Source organism: Salmo salar, chromosome ssa09 (assembly GCF_905237065.1).
Source record: "Salmo salar chromosome ssa09, Ssal_v3.1, whole genome shotgun sequence".
Taxonomy (NCBI): Eukaryota; Metazoa; Chordata; class Actinopteri; order Salmoniformes; family Salmonidae; genus Salmo; species Salmo salar.
The window spans coordinates 119498952-119526862 of record NC_059450.1 but is presented as its reverse complement, the minus strand read 5'-3'; the positions used below and the strand labels follow the sequence as shown (position 1 = coordinate 119526862).

Here is a 27911-nt window from a genome sequence, read left to right as displayed (position 1 = left end):
GGAAACTGCCAGGAAGGGGTTGAAGGAACCCCAGCAGCGCTAAGTGTGACTGACTTCCTACTTCCTGTTTGTCAGCTCGGCATACAGTGTGTCTCTTTTCTCTCAAAGTACTTGTTGTGATTTTCTTTGTCTGTGTTTAGGGGCAGATAAACAATGAAACCACGTTATCTGTAAACACCATTGTGTCAGTGAAACCCGTCTGTACCTAAGGCAAGATGAATCCGAACATTTAGTCTAGCTGCCAGTGAACCCTGACAGTCTGGGACGACCAATCAAAGGGCTCTGTCAAGATGATGAATGAATAATGAGGAAGTGTCTTTTTTTGGCTCTCAGTTGGACCAGAGCACGGTTGAATAATAGATTTGTAATGCAGGGTCTGTCTCTCTTTCTTTTCTTTTTTTTCTCACTCTATCTCTCCATCCCTCTCCTTTTCCCTCTGCATGTGGCCTGCATGTGGCCTCCCTATGACACAGCACTTTCTCCATGCTGACGACATCACCATGTCCCACCCGCCCACGCCTCTCTCTTCGCTCCCCTCTCCATCCCCACTCCTCTCTCTGCTCCCCTCTCCATCCCCACTCCTCTCTCTGCTCTCCTCTCCATCCCCACTCCTCTCTCTGCTCCCCTCTCCATCCCCACTCCTCTCTCTGCTCCCCTCTCCATCCCCACTCCTCTCTCTGCTCCCCTCCATCCCCACTCCTCTCTCTGCTCCCCTCTCCATCCCCACTCCTCTCTCTGCTCCCCTCTCCATCCCCACTCCTCTCTCTGCTCCCCTCTCCATCTCCACTCCTCTCTCTGCTCCCCTCTCCATCCCCACTCCTCTCTCTTCACTCCCCTCTCCATCCCCACTCCTCTCTCTGCTCCCCTCCATCCCCACTCCTCTCTCTGCTCCCCTCTCCATCCCCACTCCTCTCTCTGCTCCCCTCTCCATCCCCACTCCTCTCTCTGCTCCCCTCTCCATCCCCACTCCTCTCTCTGCTCCCCTCTCCATCCCCACTCCTCTCTCTGCTCCCCTCTCCATCCCCACTCCTCTCTCTTCGCTCCCCTCTCCATCTCCACTCCTCTCTCTGCTCCCCTGTCTCCCTACTCCCTATTCCACCCTGCACCCTAGCGCACTCCCCCCTCCTCACCACTGTCCCCATGCCCATCTCTCTCTGCTCCCTTCCCTCTCTCCCTACTCCCGCCACAGACATGCATCCTTGCTCACTCCCCTCGGTCCCCTCCCCAGTCTCTCCCTGCAGTACAGGAGAAGACACCACTTACCGTGAGGGAAGTAAAGGTCATGCACATTCCTCCGAACCCGTTCAGAGCCAGAGCAAAGAATATGAGGATGGACAGATCTGTACAGGGAAAACATATGTGTTAAGGAGACAGGATGGAACAGACATACATACTAGAATAGAACATGAGTAAATAATGAAAGAATGAAGAAATATGCATACTCTTGGGGTCGCTCGATCCATAAGCGATCAGGATACAGGAGAAAGCAAAGCAGGTACTGAAATAACAGAAAAGGTTGAATATGAGGAAGGTTTATTCATACGAAGACACACCAAAGCCAAGTCAGAAACAGAACATAAAAACATCTGCAGCAGGAAGTTGCAGGCACTAAAAAGTACTAAACCCTGTACCGAGTTATAGGTGTTTGTGACAATCGCAATAAAACTTCAGAGCGCCGTGTTTGCATGTGCAATGCGGCAATTATTATGCCAATACCGGGCGCCATCCCACTTCTGACACCAATATAGCAAATGTTGTGTATAGCCCCTGCCGGGACTCGAACCCGGGTACAGAGACTGTCACCCCAACACCTTAGCTTAAATGATAGTGGCCGCAACTGTACATACTACCTTTTCTCTGTTCTATTACCTGCCGAGCAGCCGGAGCTTGCGTGGGCCATACTTGTCCATGACAATGCCCAGGGGCAGGGTGATGGCACTGAGGAGGAAGGAACCCACAGTAAAGGCCAAGTTCAGCATCTCATCCTGGTCCTTACAGATGGGCCAGCCATTCATCTGGAGGTAATCCTCCTCCACCACAGGGCTCTGGGTGATCCCCTCCGCATCCACAACCTGGACTGTCTCAGACTGGTTCTGACTGGTGCTGTTACCTGGAGGCACAAGAGAACTTAACTGAACCTTCAAATTCAACTTTATGGCCCCAGAGGGAAATAGATTTAACATCATGCGTAGAAGATATTAAAAACATACATTAAAAAGGGATTCCTGATGTTTTGGTCGAGAAATTAAGCATGATCCGACCATCAAGGAGGGATTGGAAAAGACAGTCATGCTAATTTCATCAGAAGACCCATAGATGAAACAATCACACATTCTAGTTTGATTAGATAGAATGTGCCTATTTGGAGAACGCCATGGACCATCTGAATGATGAAATGCTTCAGAGGGTTGTTTGGGGTTGGATTGCAACATTTCTTGCTGTGTTCTAAGTGTTCTAAGAAACGTCCTCCCTCACCGGAGGCCATTGATTTCAGAGGAAACATCTTGAAAAGTAATCCATCTCAACAGCACGTGTCTATTTTTGTTTCATTTGTGTCTCGTGTGTCTCTTTCTTGAGACAGTGTGAGCCATGGACAGGTCAGGTAAACAGTAAAAGCTCAGTGAAAGATACTGCAACCAAACTGCTGGGATCAACAAGCTACTCTGTACCGCCAAAGCAAGGCAAGTCCATGGCAACCCAACCCCCTTAGCACCCCCAAATGTTCCCAAAGTGAATTCCTAAGAGGATAGAGACAGAGTAATCATATCATCAGTTAGTTATTTCCGTCTTTCATATTTCATAGCACTGTTTGTTATAAGGACTGGAGACCAGTGCCTTGGTTATGAGGCAGGTTACTGTTGTTATTGAGGAGAGACAAATAACTGGAGCCAATACCCCAGTCTCCATGAATTTAACTCAGACAAAACAGCCTTGACATTGAAAAGTCTCATAAAACATTTTTGTTGTGGCCTACGGGAGCTGTAAGGCATTGAGTAAGGGCCTGGGGGAGGATAGGCTGCAAGACAAACGGTTATTTTTTCAGTGTTATTCTCAGGTGACGTCATGTGACTTTGGACAACCTCTCCAAAAACCTTTGGTAACACAAGGTGTTCTTCAAGCAGTCTTGAAAAGCAGGTTGATGTTTTCTTGAGAGTGAGGCTGTGAGTAGACATGGCTGTATTATATAATATGTAGGTTAAAGGTCATGGTAGATGGTAGTTAACACATAGGTTAGTTGAAGGCCAACGGCAGCTGGGCCTGCCTGGCTGGCGGGCTCTTACTGCTGAGTAATCCAGACAATGTGGGCCTGTGCTGCTGCTGCCGAGCTAATAAGGGAAGTGCCCTGAGTGACGCGGAGCACAAACGCTGTGTTAGCGCAACAATTACCTTATAACACCTTCAAACAAAACACTTCACTTCTCTGTTCTGAGGGTTTACAACATGATTCTAATGACTCGCAGAACATCCAGGTCCAGGTTCATATGAAATCATATGAAACAAAAAAATGGTTGTGACGTTACTGCTATGATACTACAGTTCACCTAACGTACAATATTCAAAGAGAAATTGATTTCCTAAGCGTTTTTCCACATTTATCTAGCCGCGCCCTGCTTTCCAGCTATGCGCCTGCAGCTTTCTTCAATGGAATTTAGAGTCTGAATAAGAACATTCAGACTCTAAGGCACGCTCTAACAAGATTATTACATCACCAACATAATGTGATATTTGTCATCTTTAACCTGATCATCCATCAATGGGAAATGGATGTGTTTCTTACTCATGTCCATAGATGCTGTGTCAATCTCAATGCGTCTGACCCGATCACTTATCAGTGATAAATGGAAACGACAGACAGAATCCGGCGGACTAGCTTTGTTGCCAGAAAATGGTTGCCATCGGCGTAGAACGTCTGCATTTCCTCGCGTTAACTCATCAGAGGAAGAGAGGTATCCAGAGATAACCAGCTGACAGTATTTTCCGTCATCGTAAGCCTTTAAAGCACTATCTATTTCAAAGCAGTGAGCAGACAGACGATTCATCAGCTCCAGATAATGTCCTTCCTGTCCTTCCGAACACCGCAAACATCCCACTGTTACTGAGCGCTAATAACACTGACACAACACTGATTAAAATAGCTGGAAAAGCTAGCCTGGTGCCAGATTTTAAAAAATATATATATATATATTTACATTTTAGTAATTTAGCAGACGCTCTTATCCAGAGCGACTTACAGTAGTGAATGCATACATTTCAATTTCATTTCATGCATTTTTTTGTACTGGCCCCCCGTGGGAATCGAACCCACAACCCTGGCGCTGCACACACCATGCTGGCATTGCAAACACCATGCTCTATGCTCTACCAACTGAGCCACAGGGAAGATTGTAGTTGCAGTCAGTGAAATGTGATTTTTACATGGTCAGTCATAGTAGTACAATGCCCCTGGAGCAAATTAGGGTTAAGTACCTTGCTCAAGGTCTGTTTGTGCTGTCTTGGCAACTCCTATGATCAAGCCAAACAAAGGTTTACAGCACAAACAGATCTGTGACCAGACAAGTTTAAGGAAGCCAGTAAGGCTGTTCTGTCAGGGAGGTCGTTGCGATCACAGGGCGGGTGAGGTGAGGGGTGAGCGGGGAGTCCGCTCTGCTCTCTCAAGTCTCTGCTGAAATAACACTCATTCCACACTGGCCCTAGGGTCTCGTGTTTCCTGCCAATAGCTAGCGACATGAGGTGCCACAAGGCTCATAGGGCCTATACACTGACACAGACACTCCAACTATGTGCCCCTGCCATAGACCTGACCTTAAATCACACGAGGGGGAGGGGGAGGGGGGTCAAAGACAAGGACACCACACATGATGATGAAAGATTTATGAAACATGCTTTTCCAGGTTCTATTACAGAAAAAAAGTTATTATATTATTTTTGTTGGCATTCTCGTTAAATAAAGGTTAAATAAAAATAAAAAGTGTCAATTAAGTTTTAATAGTACTGGCACTGGATGCTTCATACTAAAAATAAAAACAAGAGGCTTGATATTTCCTGTACAATATGTTCTATCCACGTTGTCAGTGAAACATGCCTCAGCTAAACTGAGTGTAAACCCAACTATGTCAACAGTACACACCTTACAGTGTTAAACTAACAGACTCTACCAAGATAAATGCAATGGGGGAATGATGACAGTTTAGTTTATGTGACGAAACACAAGAGCTGCCGGAGAGAGAGAGGTGAAGGGACTGGGAGTCAACGGTGTTGCATATGGGAGGAATGCGAGCCTCACACTTCCCAATGTCAGCCTAACCACAAACTTTTCCATTAGCAGATAGGTGAGGAACCAAAACAGAAGCAGCCCACGGTCCAATCTCAGATCCTTTCAATGGAACCAATGATATGGGGACCAAGGTCACCATGACACCAAACACATAAAGGACTCTCAGCAATCTATTTGACACATACCCTTTTTGAATGCATTCATCTTTTAAAACATACGAGAAGGCAAGGATGAAAGAGTGTCAAGACTGACCTGATCTGCATAAATGAAAGGGCTTATTCACATGTTAAATGCTGCCTGGAAAATAGAAAACACTGTGGCAGATGATCAGAGGATTCTTGAGTCGATCACAGGCCATGTTCTAATGATATTATTATATGTTCTAGTCCATCACAGGCCATGTTCTAATGATATTATTATATGTTCTAGTCCCACTGCCTCCCTAAGTGTCTGTGTATTTGAAAGATGAAAGGAGGACAGATGAGTAATAGACTATGGGAACAGGGAGAGAGAAAGAGAGAGAGAGGGAGAGAAAGACAGAGCGAGAGAGAGAAAGACAGAGCGAGAGAGGAGAAAGATCCAAGTCACCGGTTTGCTGTAGCATTTAGATGCAAATAAACCAATAAAACAAAAGATGCCCTTATGAGCACCTGGAAATGTACCTGGTACTTTCATCCCACCATCCCATGGTTTCATCCATCATCTCTGTGATGTGGATGATTTAGTGGAATCATCAAATCCCCACTGAGAGAGAGAGCTCTGAATCATAGCTGCATTAGAGGCTTATTAAACAGGCTGACTGCTATTGATGTGTTTTTTGTCTCAAAGCTCAACTTTGGCTGGGCTGGAAACAACGCAAGTGTCTTGAACAATGATATAATAAATCCCTCTCACACACTTTCAACACTAGCCAGGCTGTATAAGTGCATTTTTTAAAAGGCCACTTGCTGTCCTTTATGGCAACATCATCAAAAAACTGTTCAAAAACCCCAATTATGTCATATTCTGCAGTAGTTGCTCTGGGCCTGTATTCGTAAAGCATTTCAGAGTAGAAGTGCTGATCTAGGATCAGGTCTCCCTGTCTATGTAATCTAAGTCATGATCTAAAAGGAGAAACAGATCCTATATCATAAGGTGAATGCACCAATTTGTAAGTCGCTCTGGATAAGAGCGTCTGCTAAATGACTTAAATGTAAATGTAAATGTAATATCAGCACTCCTACTCTGTGACTCTGTGAATATGGCCCTGGTTACATTTGCATTGAAGCAGACAAAGCCCCTCAGGAGGAACTGATCATGTCAAATGTAAGTGGAAACTCATACAATTCCTCTGCTCAATGTGATTGGATTAGAAACCCCCACCCCTTCATCCTATCCTCACCCACAGAACATCCAGTTGATCTGAACATTCTATCACATCCTTCTATTGTAACCCCCAATGAAATAACTTATGGTATTATTCTACAGAGCACTATTGAAGTGTTGCACCATTCCAACAAACGCGACTGAATTAGAACCTCACAGACACATAAAGTCCTCTTCGTCTCACAGTAGTGAAATAGAAACACCTTTTGTTGCTGAATGAAATAAGCATAATAAGTAGGATAGCTTAAAACACACTCAATCTTTGTCAGACCTTCCAAGCCCAAGTGATACCCATTCACCTGTCTCACTTGCTGAAGACATGTTTCAGTTGAACACATTCAGTTGGACAACTGACTAGGTATCCCCTTTTCCCTTCCCCCCCAAAACTAGATATAGGAAAAAAATGCTATAAAAACAAACGTTGCTAAATGTCACAATGAAAACAAGTATTTAAAGCAACATCAACTACGCATTCACTGAAGCAACAAAAACCTTCCATCATTCTCACATCTACAATACTTGTATAATAACACAGGTATAACACATGTAATAACGGTATTCCCTTTTTGGGGTTTCCTATTCATTGTAATAAAAATGGCCTACAACATGAAATAACTTTGAGCACCTGGAATAGTGTTATACTGTTTAAATCAGACCAATTGTCTTAATTTCCCAACCGCCTATAGTGACAAAACAGGATCTATAACACGGAGCATTATGGGTATTGTAGTGCATCATGATACACAGCCTTACCAGGTTCTCTGCAGAGGTAGGAGTAGAAGCCTTCAGACTTGAGCATGATGAGCAGGGAGCCCCAGCCCAGCAGCACAGCAGAGAACAGCAGGTTCTCTATGACCGCAGTCACAGCCATCCACCAGCGCCTGGAGAAGGCTGTGGCCAGGGAGGGTGCCATCTTCATGGGGAGAAGAGGGGCACAATGAGGCTCGTAGAACGAAGGAGGGCTGGTGGCCTGGAAGATAAGGTTGATACATATTAAGGGTCTGGTCTAAGTGTGAAGAGACACATTTGGTAGTTGTTTGACATTCATACTATACGAAACTGTATATGACTTGGTGAGGGATACATCAGAGGTAGCCAATACATAAGGGGGATATACCTACTTACGCTAATTATGGTATGTGTACAGTAGAAGAGGAAGCTATCAGCCTTTAAGTCACTGGGTTTCCCTTGTCTTTGTCCTTGTAGGATAATCATTTTTCACTATTACAAAACAGCTGAGCTCTTCAATGAGCGTGCCTGGACTACAAAACCCCGCCCTAGCTCCCTCTGATTGGCAGATAGTTTCCTGGACCTCTACAATTGGCTGCATATTAATAACGCGACCAAAGAGTGACTCCACGTGAGGCCAAGTTCCAGCCGGTTCGAACCAGTGCGGCGCGAGATTCTCAGCGACGTGAACGTTTTGTTCCCATCGCCATCTTCACCCGACATCAAAACCTGCCTATGGGCTAATAGTGTAACGTAATAGATAATGACGAGGATACGTTGCCCGTACTAAGCCCATGTATCACGAAATGTAGCCTGAAACATTCATATTTTGTCAAATTCATTCCCAAATAATTGTATGACCCAGCGATGAACAACAGACCCCTGGCCAACTAACCATTAGACACGCATTGCACACTATATTAGTCTATGAGGTGGTATTCGTTTTCTAGTGATTTCACAGTCGTTTTATTTTTACTACATATTAGCCTATATATGTTAGTTAGTTATTTTATTGATATGTGTGAAGGTCAGGTCCTCAGTACTATTGACAATGTGTATTAAGCCTATATTTTGATTCGCCGTGTCCTTGTGAGGTTCTTAAACAATAACAGCATGGTGCGGGAAATGAGCAGCTCTATAAACTGGTCTGAGCTGGACTGAAATCTATCAGCCCTCTGAATGCGCCTCCTGCTCCTACACCCCATCTATTTCGCACGAAGATCAGCTGTTCAGTATCGAAAACACAGCACGCAGTGCATAGGAATAGCCTCACTGTTCGCAACAAAACTGCAATTAGTCTACAGCTTCCATGCAGTTTCACAAATCTCAATGTCCTTTATTGCTGCTGTTTTGGCAGCAACGACATTTTATGGTTTCACTATTATTATGCAGCACATTTCCCCGCAATGTTAATGTTATTACTAAAAATATGAATAAATGGACACACAGGTAAGGACAGTATTATCTTATATGGCTGTACTTCGTTGTAAAGCAAATACCCCTATGGATATTAAAAATATAAACTCTTAAACTCAATCTGTAGAAATGCAAAATAAAATCATGATACGATGACACTGTGAAAAAGTCAACTGCATGCTGTTGTTTCCCTAAAATAATTGAAACATTTCGAGATACCAGTGAAAGCGTTGCAAACGGTGTATAGGCTACTCATGCGAAGCGCCATAAACAAAAACCGAATTGGGATGATCACCCTCTTAAATCACGTGTACAAGACAATATGTAACAGTAAAGTTGCTATATTGAAAACTAACAGCACTGCAAGCAACAATAAACACCTCATGTAACAATATCAAATTCATAGTATAATTGACTCATACTTTCCTTGACAGGCCTATACACAGTCATTTTAAGAGAAGTTTCAATTGAAACATTGTTGCATGTTTTGTCTCGGATAATCAGTCTACATCATTTCAGATACGAAGATATGACAAAATAGAAACTATATTGCATTTCTGCACTCAGTGTAACATAGCTGATATATATTTTTTCAGTGATCAATTTTCTATAAAAGCAAAGTAGAGAATTTACAGATTCCTCCCCGTAGAATAACAGAAGCGCATCCCTAAAGTGCGGCACCATACCTGAGTGTCTGAGTGTCGCCTGCCTCTCCACTGACTGGACTCTGTCTTTGTCTTAAAATCTATCGTTGTTCTTCTCAAAACAACAAATAACATATATATACTGTAGATTGTAGACTTGACTCAATCTTTTGTTTCTTTGCATCAACATTTCTCTTTTCAAAGCAGATTCCTGCTTTTATTTTCGCACCGAAAGCTGCACAAACAAGCCTGCGTCTCCATTGGCCAGGCCCTGAGCTAGAGAAGAGCTCAAACCAATCAGAGAGCGCTTAAATGATGAAATAAATAATTGGTGAAAACAGCCTGCTAATGTTTTGACATTTGACCTGGGAGTTATGGCAAATAATATCAACTTAAATAAGGACTTGCACGCATTGTTATATTTTCAATTACAGGTAGAGTTTTGTACATTGCCTAGTCTATTTATAGATAAAACAAAAATAGCAAACTTGTTTATGGTTGAGTTAAATGGGAAGCATTTTCGGACAAACTTTTTCCAAAGTGCATAACAAAGGGGATAAGAGTTTCTACCTTCACAGGTGACAAAATATAGAATTCGATTTGTGGTAATAGTAGCATTGTCCCTGGGCATCACAAAAATGACCTTATTATTCAGGTACTTGACATATTTTCGTTTTTCTATGGAAATGGGAAACAAAGGATAATGCCATGTCCCCATGGACCAGACTAGGAAGGATGCAAACAAAAACACTGCAGAAAAGTTTATATTGATGGTGACATCTTGTGGTAGAATAAAGAAATACTCTCAATTTAATTTTGTCACCCTCAACTTAATACATTTCAATATTAATTCTATGTAGTGAAATTTTGTTGGCAACCAACAAATTATTGTTAACCCATTAATGCCCAACTTTGTTAGAGAGTGACCATGATCATCTAATTTGCACATAGTAGACTATAACCCTAGCTTTCCAGTAGGTTATGTGTATGCAGGTCTATTGCTCTCTGCTGGCCATACATAGAAGTGCTGTTTAAACGTTTAAACTCGTTACTTGGAGGCGTTTCTGACAACACAAGAATGCAACCTATTGGAAAAACGTGTAGACCTATTGCAGACGATTTCATTGACCTATGGCTCCATTCATTGACCTATTACAACCTGACAACCAAATATAAACTCTTAGTTGTTTGAACAAAAATAAGAATTAAATACTAATAACATCTTTCATACCATGTATATGTGCAAAAGTACCATATCACACAAATTATAAACAACCACACCATCCACCAATGATAAAGTACTTGGAGTCTATCATCAGCAACAGGAAAGGCAGATGAAATCAGATGCACACTTTGATGTCCAGATGAGACGTGCTCCTGGCGAACTCCTTCAGCTTCCTGACTCCCTCCTTTGATAACTTGTTGTCAAACATCCTGAGCAAAGAGACAAAGTCGCAATGAAATATCAACATATGTGAAATATTGTCTTGTTCAAATAGAAGGAAACTGAGCAGATAACAGTATCAATGCTAAGTCAACTAAATGAAAGATGTTAAGGTTACAGTTGGGGCGGCAGGTAGCCTAGAGTGTTGGACTAGTAACCGAAAGGTTGCAAGATCGAATCCCCGATCAGACAAGGTAAAAATCTGTCATTCTGCCCCTGAACAAGGCAGGGGCAGGCCGTCATTGAAAATAAGAATTTGTTCTTAGCTGACTTGCCTAGTTAAATAAAGGTAAAACATTTATTTTTTTAAATGCATACCTCCAGATTGGAATTCAAATGTTTTATAAGAAATGTATTAATTGGAGCATATTTATTTTTATTTTACCTTTATTCAACCAGGTAAGCTAGTTGAGAACAAGTTCTCATTTACAACTGCGACCTGGCCAAGATAAAGCAAAGCAGTGTGACACAAACAACAACACAGAATTACACATGGAATAAACAAGCGTACAGTTGTCACGTTCCTCGTATTCTCCCTCATTGGAAGATATGTCGAAATCACTCGATGACCAATACGCAGTGGGTTGCCTGTGCCACATCATATTTATTATAGATGGAAACGACAAAACAAAATAAAAACGCAAAGGAGAAAGGTGACAGTTTCACAGGTGAAACGAAACACAGTGCAAAATACAATTACCCACAAACACACAGACAAACACACCCTACTAATATAGGACTCCCAATCAAAGACAACTCAACACACCTGCCTTCAATTGAGAGTCCAGCACCGAACCTACACATAGGAAACCTAACCTAGAACCTAAACCAACACTCACAACCCCACTATACCATAACCAAACATAACTCTGCCACGTCCTGACCAAATATAATACAAAAATACCTAAGTATATGGTCAGGACGTGACAACAGTCAATAACACAATAGAAAAAAAAGAAAGTCTATATACAGTGCAAATGGCGTAAGGAGGTAAGGCAATAAATAGGCAATAATAGCGGAGTAATTACAATTTAGCAAATTAACACTGGAGTGATATATGAGCAGATGATGATGTGTAAGTAGAAATACTGGTGTGCAAAAGAGCAGAAAAGTAAATAAAAACAATATGGGGATGAGGTAGGTAGATTGGGTGGGCTATTTACAGATGGGCTATGTACAGCTGCAGCGATCGGTTAGCTGCTCAGATAGCTGATGTTTAAAGTTAGTGAGGGAAATATAAGTCACCAGCTTCAGCAATTTTTGCAATTCGTTCCAGTCACTGGCAGCAGAGAACTGGAAGGAAAGGCAGCCAAAGGGGGTGTTGGCTTTGGGGATGACCAGTGAGATATACCTGCTGGAGCGCATGCTACGGGTGGGTGTTGCTATGGTGACCAGTGAGCTGAGATAAGGTGGAGCTTTACCTAGCAAAGACTTATAGATGACCTGGAGCCAGTGGGTCTGGCGACGAATATGTAGCGAGGGCCAGCCGACTAGAGCATACAGGTCGCAGTGATGGGTGGTATAAGGGGCTTTGGTGACAAAACGGATGGCACTGTGATAGACTGCATCCAATTTGCTGAGTAGAGTATTGGAAGCTATTTTGTAAATGACATCGCCGAAGTCGAGGATCGGTAGGATAGTCAGTTTTACGAGGGTATGTTTGGCGGCGTGAGTGAAGGAGGCTTTGTTGCAAAATAGGAAGCTGATTCTAGATTTAATTTTGGATTGGAGATGCTTAATATGAGTCTGGAAGGAGAGTTTACAGTCTAGCCAGACACCTAGGTATTTGTAGTTGTCCACATATTCTAAGTCAGAACTGTCAAAGTAGTGATGCTAGTCGGGCGGGTGGGTGCGGGCAGCGAACGGTTGAAAAGCATGCATTTGGTTTTACTAGCGTTTAAGAGCAGTTGGAGGCCATGGAAGGAGTGTTGTATGGCGTTGAAGCTCGTTTGGAGGTTAGTTAACACAGTGTCTAAAGAAGGGCCAGATGTATACAGAATGGTGTCGTCTGCGTAGAGGTGGATCAGAGAATCACCCGCAGCAAGAGCGACATCGTTGATGTATACAGAGAAAAGAGTCGGCCCGAGAATTGAACCCTGTGTTACACCCATAGTGACTGCCAGAGGTCCGGACAACAGGCCCTCCGATTTGACACGCTGAACTCTGTCTGAGAAGAAGTTGGTGAACCAGGCGAGGCAATCATTTGAGAAACCAAGGCTGTTGAGTCTGCCGATTAGAATACTGTGATTGACAGAGTCGAAAGCCTTGGCCAGGTCGATGAAGACGGCTGCACAGTACTGTCTTTTATCGATGGCGGTTATGATATCGTTTAGTACCTTGAGCGTGGCTGAGGTGCACCGGTGACCAGCTCGGAAACCGGATTGCACAGAGGAGAAGGTACGGTGGGATTCGAAATGGTCAGTGATCTGTTTATTAACTTGGCTTTCGAAGACTTTGGAGAGGCAGGGCAGGATGGATATAGGTCTATAACAGTTTGGGTCTAGAGTGTCACCCCCTTTGAAGAGGGGGATGACCGCATGGTATAACATGGTATAACAGAGTGTGTGTGTGTATACTGCTCACCAGAGATGTTCCAGAGTGGTATTCTTAGTCAGTGCTTCCATGAGGAGTTCTGCTCCCTTATCAGTAATCTGGTTGTCACGGAGCCTGAAGAACACAAAAACAAGTCTGTTGCTAATATTGTTTTACTTGACCAAAAGCCAATGGTCGAGGATCAATCCAAGACAGATTAATAACCTAGGTACAGCGATAGTGCACATCTGCAATCGTTTGAATCCAGGCCTTATTCTTGTAATTACCTAGTGTGAACTGACATGAGAATGTGAGAGAACTTGACCACAGATGTGTAACTAGGCTGTTTTTAACCGCAAAGGATGATATCTTTGATCGCAGTGCTTTCTCATCCTCACCTGACATCTTTAAGTGTATGATTGGTCCGCAGTAGATCCGCCAGATAGCCCGCTCCCACATCGCCAATGTGATTGATGGCCATCCTTAAACCATGGAAAGATGGCAGACAATGATTGGTGAGAGACTGCTTTATAATGAGTTTTATTGAGTACCTGTAGCCTATCAGAGCATTGATATCCTGTGTTACCTGAGGTCGACCACTGTGTGGTTGTCTTTCAGTCCTTCTGTAAGCACCATGAGTCCCTCACAACCCAGTCCTGTCTCCGCCACCCTGGAACCAGAACAATTCCACAGGGTTGTGTTCATTAGGGCATGCCATGGAAAACGTTTTAAACCGCTTTGCAACAGACAATAAACATTTGTGCACGTAGTCCCTCCAAGGTGGTGATGTCAGTTATCCTATCCAACTATTCTCTCTGCTTCAATTAGCCCTTATACTGTCCTCACCACAGTCTCTCGACACGGCAGTCTGGGCTCTGCACGGCACAGGCTAACACAACTGCCCCCTCTGGACCCAGTGGATTCTGCCCTAGCCTTTATGAGGAACGAATACAGGAGATAAATACACATGGTTTTCATTCTCATGTATCAAGAAACAAATACTGTTTGGAGAAAAATATAGATCACTTAATTTTTGTGTTTGGATTAAGCCTGATTTAAGGTGTTACACCTGATTTAGCCCACCTGAGGGTGCTGAAGAGAGGGAGTACAGGCAACAGTCTGTGCAGGCCCTCTGCGTCCAGCCCCTGGGCCTCCAGATTCAGATCCTGCAGGTCTGGGTTCAGCTGCAGCAGGAAGGCCAGCTCGCTCCAGTCTCTCTTGGCTGGGGTAGACTGGTCTGGGACCTGTTGCTGGGCCAGGACCTGCAGCCAGGCTTGTAGACGCTGCGCCAGGCCTGGGTCCTGGGCCTCGTACAGGCAGTGGCACACGTTGACCTGCCTCTCTGGACTCAGTCTGCCACATCGGAGCTGGGAGTGGAGCAGGCTCAGGAGAAAGGGAGGGGTGGGAGGAGGAGAAGTAGAGGGCAGGGATAGAGAGGAGGAGGAGAGAGATGGGAGTATTTGTGATCTGCCTCGGAATAATCCATCCAGGATGACACGGGTTTGAGGTACCAATAGACCAGATACAAATCTAAGGAGAAAAATACAAAATAATGTACAATTAATGGAGAGAAAAATAAGTTAACAGAGACATTTTGTGAATGTTAATATAGGATGAAGTGAATGACAAAACACAACACTACTTTTGTCTATGTTTTTGTACATGTTTTTTTTATGCACATGTTATTTGACCTGCAGAAGAGGTCCATGTGACCAGACTGATGGTGTCCACCCCAGGAGAAAGCCTTCTTGATGTATCTGCGCAGGAGCCGTCTGGGCCTCAGCAGCTTATTAGCAGTGGAGGTTAACACTTTGTGCAGGGCAACTGGAAACATGGCTACACCGACGGCTGACTTGAGCCCTGAGAACGGGTCTGAGCCGGAGAGGGCCTGCAGGACGTAGTACAGAGCAGCCAAGAACTCCTGTACACTAGTGTGGAGGAAGTGGAAGCTCCTCTGGTAGGTGAGCGAGGCCCGGTCCTCTTGGAGGATCTCCACCAGGAAGGCCTTGGTCAGCCCACTGCAGTCCAGGGAGAAAGAGCTCAGATCAGCCTGGTCAAAGAGGAAGTGCCGCTCCAGTAGGCCCTGGAAGGCCATGGCTCCCAGGTCTCTCAGCATGGGCCGCATCTCCTGTAGGACCCGCGGGGCCTCCTGGAGACGCTGCGGGCTGCAGCCTTCCTGACTGCGGCCCTCTCCGTGGAACACCAGGATGGACTTGAGGAAGCAGCAGTAGATCTCTGTGATGGTGATGTGCTTGACATCGCAGCTCATTGACATCACCCTGGGAACATTTTACATTTACATTTTAGTCATTTAGCAGACGCTGTTATCCAGAGCGACTTACAGTAGTGAATACAGTTCATTCATTTCATACATTTTTTTTTCTCCATACTGGTTTGAGGAACAGTGGAGGAACAGTGGAGGAACAGTGGAGGAGAAGGTGGAAGGGGTTGGAGTGGCTTTTTCAGTGCTGTTGTCGTTGCTGGTGGTATCACTGGAGCCTGCTGGCGTTGTCCTTGCTGTACTGGGCAGAGTGGTGGTGGTGACTTGGCTAAAGCAGGAGGGGGCTCCGTCACGGAGGGCAGTGGAGACAATCCAGCAGAAGGCCGGTATACGACACATGAGCTGGAGGGGCTGGTGAGAGGAAACGTAGCCCCACACGTCAGAGGCCACCAGGGGAGCGCTGCAGCTGTGCTCAAAGTAGTGCCTCTGTTGGTCTGTGGAGAAGCCCAGGACGCTGTATAGCTGGGTCACCAGCAGGGGAGGGACCTTGGAGACGGCGTGGGGCCGTGATGTGACCAGGATGGAGATACCGGGGAGGAGGTGACCCTTGATCAGGTTCACCACCATCTCCCCCATACCCAGCCTCCGCTCCGGGTCCGAGCACTTGGGACTCCGTTCAAAGTCCAGAGGGAAGCGGAATTCATCGAGCCCGTCCAAGATGAGCAGGATCCGGCCGGGTTGGGAGTCAACGACCCGGGCCAGAACAGGTTTGAGGTGGCTGTAGTGCACCAGGAGAAGCTCCTGCAGGCTCTGAGGCTCACTGAGCAGATTGAGCTCTCTGAAGGATAGGGACAGGACTATCTTCTGGGAGTCAGAGTCCCTGGCCCACTCATAAACCAGCCGTATAACCACGGTGGTCTTCCCACTGCCAGCCACCCCCGAGAGCAGAGACATGTTGTCTCCTGGAACAGACAGCAGACTCTGGCAGACATCTTGAAAGGTACAGACCTGGTCCTGGCTCCGGAAGGCATCACACACCATGGCTGCCTCATGCTGGTGGTACTGCAGGGGAACAGAGTAGCCCACGCACCTGGACAACGTAATATCTGTAAATGAACCAGGCTCATCAACACTCTCTGAGCTACTACAGCAACTAGTCCTGATACTAAGGTAACCAACGGGACTGTGCTGCCTGCCTAATATGTCCTTGTGTTTCCTTAAGTGCTCCTGCATGTTGGTTGGACCAGAGCCACTGCTGCTGGTTCCAGAGCCCTCAGGTGGGATAGCAGCTAGCATAGACTCTGACTCTGTGTTGGCTCTCTGTGACTGTAGTACATGAAAGAATGCTCGACAGGCTTCCTCTCCACGCCCATGAAGCACATCCAGCAGAGTCCTCATGCAGTCCCTCTCCCCCGGGCGACCTCCCCCTCTCACCAAGCTGAGGTCCTCCTCAGTAAGAGCCCCTACCTGGTAAAGAAGCTCCTGGAGGTGGGTGACATTTTGGCTCCAGCTCTCTACTAGTTGCACACGACGCTCCTGTAGTTCTATACTGCGTGGCCCCACTGCCATTATGGGGACTGGGGAGACTCACTCTTGCGGTGACTGGTTTAACAGAATATACTTGTCTATTGCCCGCTTATTCACCAACATACAAGACTCACAAGAGAAGTGGTTTGAATATGGAAGTGGTTCTTCCGCATTCCTTTGTGTAAATTGAGGCATTGTTCACAGCATAAAATGGAACAATACAGATCCACGCAGTCGCAGTTGTCATTTCAGCCATGGCTAAAAACAGGAAATATCATTAATACATTTAATTATTATGACTTCAAAACCTGATATAGGCCTAAAAACAATCATATGGCATAATATTGTGTAGCTTAGGCTATAAAACAAACTTGTCAACTATACATTTTATTGTATGTTATTGAATTGTAATTAAGTCAACATAAATAGAAAATAATTATACATTTATTTTTAATGGTGTAATATCGGACTTCCCAAAACAGACTTTAATCCGCTGAGTTTGCAAGATTTCATAATAACCTGTTGCCACTAAGATTACAATATAACTTATTACACATGTTATAATATGATTATTACAATAAAAGTTATGGCATCAGTGTCAAATGTCAAAAAAAAAGTCAGAACACAAAAGGTAGAATGGTTACTAAAAAGAAACTTACCACTTTTGAAAGATAAACTAACTTAACTTTTCCGAATGATGAACCACTGATATTGGCTAGACTAGACTAGATATAAGTGAACATTGATGCCATGTTTTTAAATAACAGTTCAAAACTATTAATAAAGCCTGGTGTGTTGGTTTTATACACTTGTAGAGCAGAGAGACTATTCAAACTCAAGACTAGAGATAATGTCAAGTTCCTCATCACAGCAGAGGATTGCGTCACTTCGAACAGTCCCTTGAGATCAAAACATCATTTCAACATGTTGCAAGATGGTAGGTTTTAGCTGATCTGGCTTGGGTCTATAAAGATGTATAATTCAGAGTAAACATAACTTTACTTGCATAATCTAGTTTCACTGTTAAAATGCATCAAATTATCAAGGAAGTACATTTGTAATGAAGGACCCAGACAGAATAATATAATTTAAAGTTTATTTTTACATTTTATTGTGTTGGTCTAATTCTACATGATGGTGCATACAGAAACTCAGGACTGATAACTTGTGTATTGTAAATGATTAAACATAGAATTTGGTTTGAGACAGGCTTTATAGAGAAGCTTCTATGACATTTTAAAAAGGAGGAATCAGATCTTTTGGTATATATAGTTTTTACTCTGGAAGAAGTGACATCGTCAAGGAGGTATTTGTCACAGAATTCCATACCAAATTGGTTGTATTTCTATTCAACTCAAGGCACATTAGCAACACACAGTTTTTGAACAAGTCAAAATGAATGTTACACTTACAAATCCTCACTTGGCTCAAATCTCTTATTAGAGCACAGAACACAATAGCCTGGTCCCAGATCTGTTTGCACTGTCTGGCATTGGCAAGACAGCACAGACCGATCTGGGACCAGACTAACCAAGCACACATCTTCCACCAGGAAAATAATAACACATTAATTGACATATAATCATACAACAGACAATTAACAGACATCACATCTACTATTGCGTCTTTGGCTAGCGTCAGTGCAGTAGCACACCTTAAATTAGGCATATTGCACCTGTCATACCGTTCTTTCGCTGGGTTGTCAGCTGTACACAGCTCAGAGGCTTGGTCATAGAGGGAGGAGGATGGGGCGGGGGGGGCACTCAAGAGGCAAAGCAAGGAAGAAGCAGCACAGAAACGTGAAGAGTGAAACGTAGCTCAGAAAGTCTGCTGGGGAGAGGTTGTGTAGATTAAAACTCAAATCTATGAACTGTAGTGTCACGTGGGTTATACCAACACACCTGTGGTTTGTTACAAAGATTGCTAAGTGTTCCTGAGGATGTTACCGTTGATCCATGTGCTTTCTGTGACGAACACCCGTGGCTATGATGCATATCCTATGACGTAGGTATTAAAACACCAGGAAGTGTCTCGATTGCATTTACTGCAGTGCATGGGGGCCTCATCTCTCTTGCAGACCTGTGTTCAGAAGTGCCAATCAAAACTTTAAAAGCATGTTGAGAGGGCTGGGCTGTATGTTGTCAATACGCCAGAAACATTGAGGCTGTATTGTAGCGTAACACCGTGGATAGATTCTATATCAATATTTAGTGCATTCATCTGTACTATCGTCCCCGTCACAAGGATAGCACAAAAATGTTGTCAGGAAAGTAATGATAAAATGTGTTAAAAGAAGCAGTGAACATTGTCCTGACTACTACTATAGCCCGATGAGAGCTGCTACACTTACCCAGAGCACACTTATCCAGAGTATGGCGACGTGACACAAAAGGAAAGCAAATGGATAATAGTGTGTTTCCAAAAAGCTTCAACTCTAGAGGTCTAACTTGGAGTGAAGTGTGTGTACAGTATGCATGCGTCTTTCTCTCTGAATCGTCTTCTTCCAGGCCATCCTGAGGGTATACGAGACATCTGGCTCTAACAACAGTGGAATCAAGGTCATCCCCAAAGTGTCATTGTTTAATGGGTGTATCAACATAAATAATCCATTAACAATAACTTAGTAAAGGAGAAAGGCACAATTGTTCGGTGGAAAACAAGAGAAACGCAAAGACAAAACGGTTTTCTATTCTTTACCCCATTTTCTTTCTCTTGCCTTTTTGACCTTTTTCCTGTATCTCTGTTATACACTGTAAAGACCATACATTATGGCGTTTCCATTATTAATCAATTCTAAAACGAAATTCCTCCTCACCAAAATGCTTTGGTTTACGCTTTCATTTGGGCTCCTCCATGATATTTACATCAAACAATGATTTAGAGATCTATGGCATTACACAGACCAAACGTACTCTACATTCTGGCCAGTATGCTCTGGGTCAAAGGTCACACATGCACATGACTTTTCTGTTAATATCCCGTCGGATAGAAAACCTTCAGAGTATTGTTTCCGAGTCGACAAGTTTGAAAAAAATAACTCTTCCTTATGACCTTCTCTACCAAACTCCCTGCTCCTCGATAGCTTATAACAAACCTAGCGTACATACCATCAGCCATGTACAGCATTTCCACTTTAACAACAGCCTCTGCCCCCAAACAGTTAGAGTAGTATGAGAGGGTGCAAAAAGTCTACATTGCTGAACAGAGAAAATAATGTGAAAAAAGAATGACGGAAAGAAAAAGCAAAGGAGACCCGATACACCCTTATTGACTGCTTGTTCATGTTCCCAAATGAAGGATAAGTAGTGCAGGAAAAATGCACCAAAACATTGTTATTCCTTGGCTTCATATATAAAATCGTAATATTCAAATAAGTATTAATCTCCAAAATATATAAACATAAATATCAATTAATTAAATCGCTTGACTTTTTCTTAATGGGAAGCACATGCCGTTCCTGTAGCGAGAGCTGGCATTTGATTGGCTTAGGCAGAGAATGGCCTGCGGTTGTGATTGGTGAATAGGAGCGTATTCCAGGAAGGACTTCCTTGCCGTGGTCAGATGATCAGTCATGGCTATCATCTTGAGTTCAGTCGAGGGGCAGTCTGAAATACAGAGGTAACCATTACAAATAAGTTATCTTTACAATGTAAACATGCAGAACAAATGGTCTCTACCTGAGATACACCTACAACGAAAATCAATGTACAGTTTTACAGGGGGCGTTAACAAAACAATCATGTCCTGTACGTCACACAACAACAACCAGCTTAAAAAGTAAAGTACAGTTAGCTTATATAAATACTAGTGCAGGACTCCAATAATCAATCAACTCTGACTCCAATCATGCAGTATTGATGTTCCAACCTACTGTATTAGTCCTGTAGGGGAGGACTGATGCTTTATATCCCTCCGTTATTCCGACTCACCACTGAGAGGTGGCCATTCTTCGCCTTGGCAACCAGCAGCTCAGAGCCAGAGGTGAAGTCTATGATCCCTTCTTTACCTTGGCCCACCGTGAAAGTTATACTGGGGGAGAGAGAGAGATGAGGTGCAGTTCATTTACAGTCAAAATATATCTATTTTTCTAACAAATGAAACTAATCTGATTGCAGATGGTGATGTATCGCTGGGGTCTATGAATTCAAGTCCTGTCAGCTGGTGGTAGAATTCCATGCAAGCAATTTAATCCCAGAATGTCGATTGTGCATAGTTTATATTTATATTAATACAATCTGACCAGTAAATGTCAGAAACGTACACCTGTTTTTCAATGAACGCTGACATGCCACTGAATAACACAGTACATGGCTTATCTAGTTCCGGGTCTCAGTATCTACAAATAGACTATCCAAATAAAGTGATAACTACACCACAAACAGAATGACACACCATCAAATCCAGTATCCGACCGCGGCCTGTTTCAGTGCAACAACTCACCTTCCCTGGTTGATGTTGATGCTGTTGACCTTGTCGGCACAGATGGCCACTTTGGTCAGGGTCTCGATGATGTGGTCACTCTGAAGCACCACATCTCCCTACAGACCAGAGGAGACCAGAGAGGAGTTACATCTTTCACTACTAGCCCGTCCCAGATCTGTTCGCGTTTGGCGTGACAATGACAATAGGTGTTGGCAAGACAGCACAAACTGACCTGGGATCAGGCTACTTCACTGCTACACCTAACAGAGGCATCGGTTAAGTGCGTAATAACCAGTGTGTCATGGGGTTATGGACATGGGGTTAGGACCATGTTATGACTGTAAGACAGCGCTGAGGTCAGCCTCACCTTCTGTTTTTTGTCTTCAGTGGGCACGTGCAGTACGAAAACACCATCACTGAGAGAGCTGACTGAGATACCTGAGGCCGGACAGACAGACAGACAGGGGAGAGAAATGGTCATTGGGAGAACTATGAGCATCACTCAGACCAATTCAGCGTGGCCTCTGTAAGGACCCCAGACAACAATAACCCGGGGCATGGGTCAATTCCATTTCCATTCAATCCATTTAGGAAGTAAACAGAAATTTCAATTGAAACGGCATTTGACCCCAACCCATCCTCCCCCCCCGAACCATGTGACCGCTGACCTTTGAGAGCGGCGTAGTCGATGCGCTGCTTGAGCTTGGCCTCCTCCACGATGACGGCACAGTTGGAGGTGAGCAGCAGCTGCCTTGGTCGCGCCTTGTAGCCCTTCCTGTCGTACTTGGTCACTGGGACTGCATACTGAGGAGTGAGAGGGGGACATTATTGGTGGGTGGGGGGATTCATATATCTTTAAAGATTTTGTATTTCATTGGACAAGAGGAGAGACCGTGGGAAAGATAGAGGGTGTGTCACAAAGGCATTGGGCTGGTTTAAAACGTTTGAGCTGTAGTGAGCAGCATTAACCACTAGGCTGGAACAGCCATGCCACAGACACCATCAGAGTTAAGAATCAGTAACACGTCAATATACTGTACTGAGTATATATTAAGACAAGTACACAACCCTACATACATCCAAAGTAGAGAATCGAATGGGCATATTAACACTCTAGTACTGTACTGACCTTCATCTTCTCACTGCCAAGTGACTGCAACACCTTGGGGTTAATCTCCTCTCCATCTGAGGAAAGAGAGGCACAGGAAGAATGTTAGGTGTGTGTATATATACATGAATGCATGCGTGTTTATCAAGGCACTTACTGAGTCTTGTGCCCATAAAGAGCTTCGGGACACTTTGGGGGTAGTTGTCCTTCTTGTTTTTGAAGATCTCACTGGCCACCATTTTCTGCTCCAACTTCATTGACAGAGAGAATGGACAAACAGTTTGGAGAGAAGTTATATTGGTGAAGTAGAAGACCAACATTGGAAGTTCTGAACTCGTATTGGTGAAGAGCTACGAATAGACATTCATTTGTAAGACATACAAACTGTACTACTGTACTCTATAATACGCTATATACCTGGTGTTTCCACTCGGGGTTGATCCTCTTGCAGTAGCCCCACACCATGTTCTGCATGTGCAGTTTACGTAGCTGTTCCGACGCCTATTGGACGGAGAATGACTTGTCACGTACCATTTTAACAAGTCAAACATGTCATCAAGACAAATGCCTCGATTCAGACAGAACTATTTCAATATAGCCTACATCAACTGTTCCAAAATGTTACTACATGATTCCAGATGTGTTCTTTCATAGTGTTGATGTCTTCACTATTATTCTACAATGTAGAAAATAGTAAAAATAAAGAAAAACCCTGGAATGAGTAGGTGTGTCCAAACTTCTGACTGATACTGTATGTATGTATGTATGTATGTATGTATGTATGTATGTATGTATGTATGTATGTATGCATGTATATAAATAAATAAATAAATAAATAAACTATTTACAGGAACTCAGTCTAGCTTTCAACTTGTAATAGTAGGATGCACAAGGTGCCATTTCAAATTAGGGTAAGTGCATCATCAGTTTCCCTCTCGTCATGTCAGTCATTGTATACCTTATAGAGCTATTTATAACTTGTCAGAAATGTCCAGATCAACTAGCCCATGTCAGCTAACGTTTTTTCCTTCGGTTTTTTAGCCCGTAGATTTTGTTGGAATATTTGAGTCACTCAAATATCACATGAATACACATTAGACATGGCAAAATGTATGGAATTGCAAGAAAATTTGCTTTAAAACTGCAACATGTTCTCTGCACCTCATGACAAAATGTGTAGAATTGATGGAAATAAGCATTAAACCTGCAAAACGTTCTCTCTGCCAACGAGAGGGCAGAGAGAAACAGCTTGTGTCACGAACAGTGCTTGTGCCCAGAGAAACAAACGTGGTGGGTGTTCTATGTCCCCCAACGCTGGACGTGAAAAAGTCTGGGAACCCTGACCAACATCATAGTACAGTTTAAATGTGATTGAGACTGTTTACTGACTAGTTCTGTGTCTCGCGTAATGTTGCGTTACCTCGATGAGGGCGGTCGGCGGCGTGGGCCAGCTCTTGTCCAGGACTGACTTGGGGAGGTTCCTGCGCAGCTTCATCAGGAAGGAGTAGCGCACATAATCCAGGAAGTACTCATTCTCAGGACAACGCTCATTATGGCGGTAGATGAAGCCCTTGATGAACCTGAGAAGACACAGGCAGAGAGAGACAGAGAGCTTTGTAAACACTCCTGCACACGTTCATCAACAAATTGATAAGAACTTCTACACATCAACACAACACCGCCAACATCACAGTGGCCCAAAACACGTGCAGATGTCGTCTGGGTAAATACTTCCCACAGGTTTCTCCATATGAGTAGAACTCGTGTGACTAATCCAAGGGAGCCCATTGAGCCGAGAGCAGCGTCACAAGCTAATGGATATTTATCAACTGTCTTTCACCCTCCTAGTTAAGTTAAACTCGTGCCCAGAAGAGACCCACCTGCGGATGGTGTTGGCGGCCTGCCTTCTGCGCTGTGCCCTCCTACAGGCCAGGATGCCCCTCCACCACGCCTGGACCACCACCGCTGGAGAGGGACACACAATTTATGAGTCGACTTATTATTTAACCCGAGTTCATTGAGATCCAGCGACGAGAGAATCAAGACCTGGGCCCGTCTGTATCAAACGTCTCAGAGTAGCAGTGCTGATCTAGGATAAGGTCCCTTCTGTCCGTGCAATCTTATTCAGTGTGATAAAAACTGATCCGAAGCCTGCACTCCTACTCTGAGGCACTTAGTACAACATCCAACTGAACAAGACAAGAGTAATCGAATAGACATGCACAGTGCCTATAGAAGAGCTAAACGCTTGCTGACACGGACGTAGAGGTTAAGGGTAGCCCTCCTACCTGATGATCTGAGTTTGCGGTATTTGGTCTTCTGGTTGTAGCCCTTCCAGGATGACTGCAGTTTGCTGGCTGAAGAGAGAGAGAGAGAGAGAGAGAGAGATGTTCAGAGGGTTCGGATACTCTACTTACTGTATTTTAGAGGAGAGACTACAGTCACCAGACAGCAGGTGATGGCTGTCAACTAAGACCACGTGACTCTCTCACCGAGGCTGTGTTTCCTCGTTTCCAGCGCGTCCTCTGTGGCGAACAGGGTCTTTGGAAAACGGATGAAGATTTTGGATCTGTAAAGCAAACGGAGAGCCACTAAGCTGGAAGTGTGCCTTTATACAACACACAGGGGCATTCAGAGCCTGTTCAGCACTGGGGAGGATTTAGTTCAGCCCTGACGAGATAATGGACTTTTGCTTTTCCCTGAGAGGAGGCAGAGTTACAGGATTAAATCAACACAAAGTGGACACTGAACTCGTTAGGGAGATGGGATGTAGATAAACTAATGGGAGATACATGCATGTCACTAGAATTAGCATGCGCTCGTGTGTGTGTGTGTACCGTCATGATTGTTTTCACTGGATAAGGGCCTCACCTGCCCAGTTTGTACTCCTCAGGTTTGTAACCCAGGTGTTTGACCAGTGTGGAGACTCCGTCTGCCAGCTTGCCCTGCCAGCTAGGCCAGGTCTCCGGGCACAGGGACTTATACCTGCCAGGGACAGACAAAACAACACACACTGGTATATTATATGCAAAATATTACATTTAGGTTATATCACTAACTTTGAATAGTTGTGGAGATTAGTCAATCACTTACAGGTGTATTAATTTGCTAGCATAATTATTTAATCTGCCATTGAATGAACCTATAATGCCAGTGAACTACATTCAAGCATGATAGAGGCACGACTGGCGCCGAGCCGGGCAGGACTAGCACCGAGCCATAGTCACCTCTGGAGGAAGGTCTCATAGTGGCGGCGGTAGGCAAAGCCAGCTCTCCTCACGCGGAGGTTCTCCATCAGACCCAGGTACTTCACCTGATGCCTGATGAGAACCTCGTCGAACCGTCCTGAGAGAGAGATAGAGGTGAGAGGGAGAGAAAGCACATTAGCCTGAGTTACAGTAGTACATAACTGGTGAGAATGCAATACATTGTTATTTACATTTACATTTTTGCTTTTGTTGAATGTTTGTTGTTACAGTTGTTAGCAGTAACGCGTGATGCTTACTCAAACAAAACATATAAAAACAATCGATCCAACTTAGTCCCAGAAAAGCAGACAATAGACAATAAGGAGGGTAGGAGTGAGGAGAGAAAGAGCAACAGTATCAGACACAGAAAGCCATCTATTGACAAAGGCCAGCTCGATATACTGAGCAACGCAGTGTGAAGTACAGTGCTGCCATTGATGTCACGGAAAACAATCAAAACGCAAGGTCAGATTTAAGAATGGTAGATACAAGATATTATTTTAAAGAATGATATTGAACTGGCACAGAAAAGTAAGTAAGTGTGATAGCAGATGGCATAGTTAATGGCTGAGAGACCATTTCACAGTTTTAAAGTTAGTTTCCCGGCAATTCTGCATATTTTGTCATGGGGCTGAGAGAAAAATTGCAGTTTCAAAGCTAATTTCCTGCAATGGCTTATGCCGTGTTCTTATGCGATCGGAATTACTTAAACATAACAAAATCAAATGAGGGCCCCAAGCCATGCCATTTTTTAAATGTTTTATTCTGTCTCGTTTTTATTTTGGTGACTGTTAGTTCTCAGAGATGATCTTATTTAAACATATATTAAGACATATTTTATATCTGGTTTTAGTCATTTAAGTTTACACTGAAAGAGTTTTACCATCCCCCAAAATAAATAAACATGTATTCATGCAGCGGTGCGCCACTGCTAAATGCATATAGGTGAAACACTATATTCATTAGGCACCAAACGGAAGCAAATGTACTGGAACAAGGAGGGACTACCATGACCAAATCAGAAAAGCTCATTTTAGTTTTCCATTGAACGTTTTGAAAGATTTTGCTGCGATGTGCCCTAATGAATACAACCCTGTTGACAGCACAGTACGGGCAATGCATCGGCTTCCTTCCTACCTGCTTGCTTGGCATCGTTGGGCTTGATGCAGCGCACGTACGACGGCTCCTTGGACATCAGGATCTCCATTAACTTCGCCAGGCTGGTCTTGAACTGGGTCGCTGCCTGGAGGCAGAGACAGAAACAAAAGAACAAGAGAGAAAGAGTGAGCACCGAGCGAGGGATGTAGAGAGGAGAGGAGCAAAAAGAGGAGAGGAGAAGAAAGGACGGCTGCTGGCTGGACTGAGGCCGAGACGGGACAGAGCACAGGTCCCAGTGTGAAGTGACAGGGTTGGGAGCAGTGACAGGGTTGGGGGTAGGGACGGGGTTGGGGGTAGGGACGGAGAGAGAGAGCGATAGAGCGTCTCAGTCAACAATGCACACAATCAGTCAACGGACTCGACAACCAGCGACCCACGCACCCTCGACCAATGGGCTTCCACTGTGCGTGTGTGTGCGTGTGGAGGGCAACCAAGTGTCAGGGCATTCCTGAGTGTGTGAGCGGGGAGCAGAGATTCCCCTGTCACTCACTCTACCCTTCAGTGTGGAGGGAGGAAGATCCACAGAATATAAACAAGTGGCTGTTTATAAGTGTGTATGAGACAGGACATGTATATATGTATATACAATATATATATATATATATATATATATATATATATATATATGATATATATATAGTCTCCAATTGTGAATCAGCGTATGCTTTGGGGTACATTGCAGACATGCATGTATTGGTGCATGCCCATGGGCGTACCTATGACCTTTGCCCTCTGAGTGGTACTACAGGGTAATTGGCTGTTCTCACCGTCTCAGGTCTCTTGCTGTCCTTCAGCTCCGCCCGGTCAAAGCACTGGGTCAGA

General features: G+C 44.1%; 3 protein-coding genes across 7 annotated transcripts in view; all 3 read right to left on the bottom strand.

Annotated features, from left to right (window-relative positions):
• Positions 1-10492, bottom strand: part of LOC106612657 (large neutral amino acids transporter small subunit 4) — a 32271-nt gene extending 21779 nt beyond the window's left edge. Inside the window, exons 1-5 of one of the 2 annotated variants that reach the window (XM_014214047.2) lie at positions 9472-10492; positions 7394-7610; positions 1870-2110; positions 1443-1498; positions 1264-1340 (exon numbers count right to left, since the gene is read on the bottom strand). In XM_014214047.2, the coding sequence (XP_014069522.1) occupies positions 1264-1340; positions 1443-1498; positions 1870-2110; positions 7394-7610; positions 9472-9564 (684 nt within the window). In that variant the 5' untranslated portion in view covers positions 9565-10492. The remainder of the gene's footprint in view (positions 1-1263; positions 1341-1442; positions 1499-1869; positions 2111-7393; positions 7611-9471) is intronic. The other variant, XM_014214048.2, reaches the window with a different exon arrangement.
• Positions 10214-18181, bottom strand: LOC106612656 (NLR family CARD domain-containing protein 3). The gene is made up of 9 exons (XM_014214046.2): positions 17813-18181; positions 15778-17411; positions 15097-15684; positions 14489-14935; positions 14252-14338; positions 13992-14075; positions 13804-13887; positions 13457-13540; positions 10214-10863 (listed from the first exon to the last, which is right to left on the bottom strand). Exons 2-9 carry the CDS (start codon positions 17193-17195, stop codon positions 10770-10772), a joined length of 2886 nt encoding a protein of 961 aa, XP_014069521.1. The 5' UTR covers positions 17196-17411; positions 17813-18181; the 3' UTR covers positions 10214-10769.
• A 54-nt stretch (positions 18182-18235) lies between these two features.
• Positions 18236-27911, bottom strand: part of LOC106612655 (unconventional myosin-Ic) — a 59072-nt gene continuing 49396 nt past the window's right edge. For 2 of the 4 annotated variants that reach the window (XM_045724414.1, XM_014214043.2), the window contains exons 17-32: positions 27857-27911; positions 27069-27174; positions 25911-26028; positions 25555-25668; positions 25176-25252; positions 24972-25040; positions 24564-24648; positions 24104-24263; positions 23101-23184; positions 22841-22934; positions 22705-22760; positions 22244-22379; positions 21943-22013; positions 21594-21691; positions 21083-21182; positions 18236-20758 (exon numbers count right to left, since the gene is read on the bottom strand). The exon at positions 27857-27911 is cut by the window's right edge and continues 26 nt beyond it. In XM_045724414.1, coding sequence (XP_045580370.1) covers positions 20732-20758; positions 21083-21182; positions 21594-21691; positions 21943-22013; positions 22244-22379; positions 22705-22760; positions 22841-22934; positions 23101-23184; positions 24104-24263; positions 24564-24648; positions 24972-25040; positions 25176-25252; positions 25555-25668; positions 25911-26028; positions 27069-27174; positions 27857-27911 — 1450 coding nt within the window. In that variant the 3' untranslated portion in view covers positions 18236-20731. Of the gene's footprint in view, positions 20759-21024; positions 21183-21593; positions 21692-21942; positions 22014-22243; positions 22380-22704; positions 22761-22840; positions 22935-23100; positions 23185-24103; positions 24264-24563; positions 24649-24971; positions 25041-25175; positions 25253-25554; positions 25669-25910; positions 26029-27068; positions 27175-27856 lie in introns of all 4 variants that reach the window. The other 2 variants (XM_014214041.2, XM_014214045.2) reach the window with 1 other exon arrangement.

Coding starts and splice junctions, on each gene's coding strand:
- LOC106612656 (XM_014214046.2), bottom strand. CDS start 17,195: ATGGCAGTGGGGCCACGCAGTATAGAACTACAGGAGCGTCGTGTGCAA. Junction 15,685..15,777: donor CAGTATGGAGAAAAAAAAAT/GTATGAAATGAA, acceptor AAATGTTCCCAG/GGTGATGTCAATGAGCTGCG. Junction 13,541..13,803: donor CATACACTTAAAGATGTCAG/GTGAGGATGAGA, acceptor TGTGTTCTTCAG/GCTCCGTGACAACCAGATTA.